The following is a 6,871-nucleotide window of genomic DNA, read 5'->3' as shown; positions in this document are numbered from 1 at the left end:
GAGAGAGGGGAAAAAAAAAAAAAGGTAGTGATTTATATTGGTAAATAACAACAAAGTAATCTCTAAAGTCGTGTATCAGCCTATGCTGCATCAATGAATTTTCCCTCTTCAGAACAGAACCAGGTAGCGCCTTTAAAAGTAAAGACTTTCACTCCTAGATACTGGGTGGCAAACTGTATCCCAGTTGTAAGAGAAAGATGGCAAAAACATAATACATTATGAGAATAAAAAAGTTAGAACTATGAACTTTGCTTACAGTTCATACTCTAGCAGAGTAAAATAAAGCTAAGTTCATAGTGTGACAGATTCTCAGTTTATTTTAAATGAAACAGTAGATAAGGAGTTGTATTTTATTTACACCTATGAATAAAAGACGTTTTTAGTTCTGTTTGAAGAACATACAAACCATTTGTGTCTTATAAAAACGTGGAAACATTAACAATACTACTACTTACACATACAAAAATGAGTACAAATTATTGTTCTCATGGTCATCCTGATTTCTCTGCATTCTCTTATATTTTCTTAATTGTTCAGTAAAAATAAAGCAACATCAAGAAAATATTTATGTTACTAATATCACAATGCAGACTGATACATACAAAACTAAGCAGTAATTTACATGGATGACAAAATCCTGATTTCACTTCCTGTGAACACATGCAGCTAGGGCACCTTAAAAAAATTATTAAACCCAAGATGTAAAGTTTAGTCTTAAAAAAAACCCCCAAAATCTGTCTGGCTACAAGACTTTGTGCACAACAAGTTATACATACTGAAGATCTAAGTGTTTGGCAAGGGTATTCCGCAGACAGCCGAAGCTGAGCTGTAATTTTCTATGAAAGCCGAGTGAAAGAAGGACCCAGCTCACACCAGCTGTATTCAGAGCAGCCCAACGGCGATGTATTTGTAAGCAGTGCCCACAATTTATCAGGCTGAACCCAACGCATCCGGATACTAGAGTGAGTTCTGGCACTAGCTTCACAACACAGAGAAAGCCCACAACTGCAGCATTTAGCAACCTCTGCTTTCAAAAGCCCAAAAATTAAACATGGCAAGAGAATTCTGTAAGGTGATGCAGTTATCCAGTGGCACAGGGCAATTCGCAAACTGAACACAGCTCTTCTTTCTACAAAAACAAACCCTGAAGAAAAGGTTCTGCACTGCCTTGCCTCCTATTGCTTTTGGAGTGATAAATAGCACATATTACTATAAAAACAGTAATCAAAATATGTCCCAGTACTGCTTAAGAGACCCTTTTTAAATCACCAGGAACTATTCCGATAATAATCAAATACTTGTCATACTGAAGAATTACAAAACACTTTGTACTTATATCACATCCAAGAAAACAAAATTCAGTAAAGAGGGAGAAGTTAGTTCAACCGAGGCTTGCTGTGCTTGTTTCAGACAGGAAGTGATGGCTATGAGCTCAAAAATCTTGCAGACATTGTGTGATAAAAAGTTACTACCTTTGCTACAATCCTCATCACATGCTAGTAACTCATTTAAAAGCTTGAATTATTGTCATGGTTTTGAAGTCCTACATCCTTAATCATCGCATTTATAAGCTGTAGTGTTACAAATATAAAATTGGTATTAATAAAAAATATTTGTTCTTGAAAGATAATTTCATTGATAAAAAAAACATTACAATGATCTTATCAGTGACAACAAACCAGCTGCTATTTTCCTGTATCCCTCATTCAAAATATAAGCAGTGGGATAGACTCAGTACCCTGAAGGACATAAGCAAGGTCCAAAGGTCCAAAGCAGCGCAGGTGATGCATTTGGAGCCGAGTCCCATGCTATGTTCTCCATGCAGTTTAGGGGTGGGGGAAAAAAACCTAAAAAACTACATTAAAAAAAAACATCCCAAAGCGGTCAGGAAATAAGATCTTTATTAAAAAGGAAAAACAAACAACAGAACAGCTCAATCACAAGTAGTCAGATTTTTTTTAGGTTTATTGCCGACTTGAACGATCCCTCTACAAATGTTCAGGGAAGGCAGCTCTTGAAATCGCAAATGCTTCTCCTCCCCAAGTGAGGTGACTGCACAAATTTTTAGCCTGCGATTTTAGCAGTTTCACTAACACAAACGAGATCTATACGTTCTCAGCTGCACACAATCAGACACAGCCATGGCTTGATGTCTCAGCTACAGCCAGCATTCAACGCCTGGAAGCCGGGTCAATGTATAGCTTCTGATGTGTGTCATGCTGTCGTTAATCATCTCTGGTCTGTGTTTCCTCAGCCCTAATCTGGGCGTCAGAGCCTGGGCAGCAGCTCCAGAAGCCGCAGAGCCATCCTCTGGGCTGGGAGGCTCGCTGATCCTCGCCACCGCTCCCCTTCGCTTGAGCAAATAGTTCTCCAGGCTCCCTGCTCTGGCTGGGCTGCACGCTGCCTGCCAGGCAACACGCCGGCGCTGACACTGGTCACGGTACACACCTAATGGCCTGACCTCCTTTCCCTGCTAATTGCATTACACAGCCAGCTGGCTCCAGAGAGGAGTCGTCTGTTTGACTGAAGAATTTCTGCTTTTGGGGAGGCATGGCTGCTACTTTTGCTAAGTAACAGTCGGGCCTGATATCCCCATTGTCTGTCTGACAGCGTACCCATCCTAAAATCTAAGTTTTATTTGTAAATTAACCAAGAAACTTCCTGCCAGAACAGTGCTGCCTGGAGACTGATAATGTGTGCCTTTCATTCCCTTTCACTCTTACTGTATCACTGCCAATTTGTTTTTCTGCTGCTTGCCAGCCCTAGGCTATAAAAGCCTTGTAAGACATAAGTGCAATTATAGTCCTGGAGTCAAATGAATTGGACAAATCCAATAGCACAGCTCTGTCCCCACTTTGCAAACCCCTACAGCAGTTAGATTAGCTGCTAAAAATCTAATCTAGCTCTAGCTAACAAATTTCTGCAGCGAAGGAGCAAGAGTTCAGTATGGGGTTACAAACAGATTTCTGAATTGAAAAAGTTCTGCTATGACAATGAAGAAGATGGAATAAATCACTTTAAAAATTCTACAGCTCATTTTTAAACCGTTAAGTACAATTTAGGTAGAACAAGACAGGGGACAGTAGGATGCTGTTACTATGATTGATTTTCATTCTTGCTACGAGACAGACAGATAAAAAAAAAAGTTTAGAACCAATGATGCTAAACCCTACAGCAGCAAAAGATATCGGCTGAATTTTGATTATTCCACTAAAAAAGATTTCTTTCAGAGCTAAGACTTATTTGGATAAGTTTATTTTCTTTCTTTTTCTTTTTCCCCACTTCTGCCCTAAATGAGCAATATAGCATGTCAGCATACACTTCAAATAAAAGAACACGAACTGCAACTTATAACTGTATTGCACAAAAATAAAGGGCCAAGTTCATCCTCAGTGGAAGTGCACTCATTCTTGTGAATTTATCCCAGAAATGAATTTATCCTCTTGTGTTCAGTAAAAATAAAGAACCATAATAACATATTTAAGTAAAATTACTGCATCTGCTTAATTCCCCAGCCCACAGAATTTATGGCCTGCTGTACTACTTCCTTGGCCAGCAGGTGGTAAGACCTTCTGTTCAGCTCCGGAGTTTGCGAGCCAAGCACACTGATTGGTATTGAATTCTTTTTGCCTGTCTGTAGACAAAATAAGCGGAGAAGAAAGCACAGAAATGACAAAGATTTCAGAGATAAGACGAACCCTAGATCTCAGATAATGTCCATGCAACCCTATCTGATGGAAGCAGGGGAAAGGCAAGAAAAAAAAGTTGTGGCCCCCATTGCATCCTGAATGGCAACATGATAAAATTTTCTCCTCCCAGTAATACTGTCCTCTGTCACCATACACAATTCTGTTGTGGCAAACATTAAAATGGAGCAGATACTGAATGACAACATCATAATCTGCCTTCCTCTCACGCACTGCTATGAAAAAGAAGCATTAACAGAAAGAAGTAATAAATATAATCTTTTTAACCTGGACATATCACCCCAATAGTCAGAGGTGAGGACCTAAGCCCAGCATGCACTAACTGCTCAGTGAGCAAGTGGAAGCATTAAAATACTTGTGGTAATCTTAGGAGTTGCCACGAGTGCAACAGAAGTGACTCTGCACTTGATCACGACTCTGCTAACCAGGTACTGCAGAATTCACAAGCGTGGTATTGACAGGTGGGGGAAAATAAATACATTTTGCTCTTGTTTAAGAGTATATTGCCAACAGGCACATGTTTCTTTTCAAGAACATGCCAGTTGTGATCTGCACATGCAGAGGCTGCCAAAATCAACACGGGACTTTGGTGGTCCAAGGAATTTTGTTGCTAAAGCATCAATGTACTTGCCTTTATGTATTTCAGTATACAGCCTCCACAGCTAAGGTTCACAAGTGAAATTTCAAGAAATTGACACTTTTAGAGTTATAAGAGTTTGTGCAAGATGTCTGATGTTATCTTTAGAAATGGTTTGGATATACGTTCATGCTCAAAACACTGGTTTCAAATGCAGGCTAGTTCATCCATCAGCATTTTCAAAGAATTAGAGAACTAGCAATCTTCCAGAAAGTGCTTTACAGTGCTTCTGAAACACATCTTGCCTCCACCCTTAGCAGCAGTTTTGTAAAATTTATTAAGAAGTCTATGTTAATTTGCACAGAAATACATCCTTGCTTACAAAAGAGCTGTGAAAAATTAAATGAAACTGTTTTGTGCAGAAGCACAGAACCATGTAAGATTATACGTTAAAAAAGACCTCTGGAAGTCATCTGGTCCAACCCACTGCTTACAGCGGGGCCAGCTCCCGAGGTCCATTAGGTTGCCTAGAGCTTTGTCTTTCTTTACAGGAATACACAGTTTGATCCCTGCAGGGTTCCATTCCTACAGCAGATTTAAGGGTTTTTTTTAAGTCTTAAAGCAATTACTTTATGGTATTTTCTGTGGATAATCTGCACTGGAGCTGGCCTTGTTTCCTAGCACTTCAAGACTTGGAGGCTGGCAACTACTAAATGCTTTTGCTTTTTCTTTCTCACAAAGAAGAAATTCTCCTAAAGCAAACATAGGGAAGACAATTAAATAGAATAAGCAGACTCTCTCAATGTCTGTGTTAATCCCTAATGTGGGTGGGAATTAGGAGAATTAGTAAAATAGACTGTTTACAATTAAACCCCATTTTTCCCCTTGTGGTAGCTCTGTCAGACTGTGCTCTCTCCTCTCCCAGGTGATGTATTACTCAACACTAGACAATACTTCACTGCCTTTGCTGCTTCCATAAAATCCAAGAGCCAAGTCTCACAAGGGAAGATTAGACTAAACAAACGCAATTTGTGTAGGAAAAATAAGACTGGGAAAGACATAGTAGCAGTTCTCAAACATGAATAATTCTGATGCAAAATAATATTTTCTCCATATCCATGTAGAATAGGGTAAGAATAAACAGGCTCAAATTGAAGCTACAAGAAATTATCTCATGGTACAAAAAGTGGAGCATAGGAATATGTTGCCTAGGGAAACTGTAAAGCATTCATCACTAGAGTTTTTAACTAGCAGCTGGATAAATACTGGCCAGGAACAATAAAAATACAGATAGTACTACCAAGGTAAAGTCATAGAGACTATACATCCTCTTAGTATGTAACCACAGCCCTACTTCTTTACCCTAAAGTACTCGGATTACATTTTTTTCCATAGCCAAGTAAATCCACTAATATGAAGATAACGAGTTGCATACATGAGGAGATATATGTAATTTTGTTGACTTTTTAAAATGACATTTAACAACAAAAAATAAAGGATTGAGCTTTACTATCAAATGCTGGGCAAGTTTTCAGGACTGGTAAACAGAAACCCCTTTTGATTTAAAGGAAAAACACATTATTTTGAAACTAACTGGACAACAAAGACAATCAGCCAGTGACATATTTATAGATAATTTTCAGAGCACAATAGTATCACATGGTAGACTGGATGGCTGGAGTAGCATTAACAACACACGTTAACAACCTACGTAGGACAAGTTGCCAATCCTAATTAAAAAGGCAAAGATTTGGTATGCACCTAAAATCTTCTTTGACTCTAAGCAGCAGTTGGCAAGCACCATAATCTCAAATCACTCCTTGTTAGGAAAGACAAATGATTAAGTACTGATACCAACAAAATTTTGGGCTGGGTTCTGGCCATCTTTGAACCAGAGTCTGCTTGTCAGAATTGTGAATAACTGGATAATGGCTCTAAATATCAGCTGGCTGCTTTTGGTACTATGCTTGTCACTTCTCTTTCACTTCTTTTCTTTTCTGTTACACACTGGACAACTCATCTGTAAGGTTTTATTATGCTGCATTTGCTTGTTTTGTTCTACCAAACTACAACAGTTTTGGCAGGCAGACAACATACAGATGAAATTATTGCTAATATTATTACGAATGGTGGTATTTGAGGCTACCATGGAAATGTTAATTATGTTTTAGAATCCAGAATTTAGATGCCATTTAATTCAGATAATCTAGCTGCAGAGCACCATGTGGCACAGCAAAGATGGCCTGCTAGGACCAGTTAGCACAATCTGTTTTCAGTTTAAACTTTAAGTGCTTGAAGACTACAGACAACATTTTGAAACACACAGCAAACTATTTACCTTTTTCGTCAGTGAATCATCTGAATCTGATGGCATTCTTGTAGACACATGAAAAATTATTTCCACAGTAGAGGTAGCATAATAGGGTGCCGTTTGTCCTGTGCTGCCATTGCGCTGCAGGCCGCCCATAAACCCACCATGTGTTGAAAGATCAACCTGATTGATTGAAAGTCATAATTAGAAGAAATTGGAACAGACTGATGAATAATCAGTATTTATTTATGTATCAAGACTTGCTGAATTTACCAC

General features: G+C 38.7%; 1 protein-coding gene across 1 annotated transcript in view; it reads right to left on the bottom strand.

Moving 5' to 3' along the window:
- Positions 1 to 6,871, bottom strand: part of LOC104531399 (ral GTPase-activating protein subunit alpha-2) — a gene marked incomplete at its 5' end in the record, with an annotated part of 103,867 nt that overhangs the window by 56,083 nt on the left and 40,913 nt on the right. The window contains 1 exon segment of the mRNA XM_029087048.1: positions 6,623 to 6,778. Coding sequence (XP_028942881.1) covers positions 6,623 to 6,778 — 156 coding nt within the window.

The sequence above is a fragment of the Antrostomus carolinensis genome, unplaced genomic scaffold, assembly GCF_000700745.2.
Source record: "Antrostomus carolinensis isolate BGI_N321 unplaced genomic scaffold, ASM70074v2 scaffold13809, whole genome shotgun sequence".
NCBI classification, from domain to species: Eukaryota; Metazoa; Chordata; class Aves; order Caprimulgiformes; family Caprimulgidae; genus Antrostomus; species Antrostomus carolinensis.
Note: the sequence above shows the minus strand (reverse complement) of the source record. Positions and strands in the feature narration are given on the sequence as shown.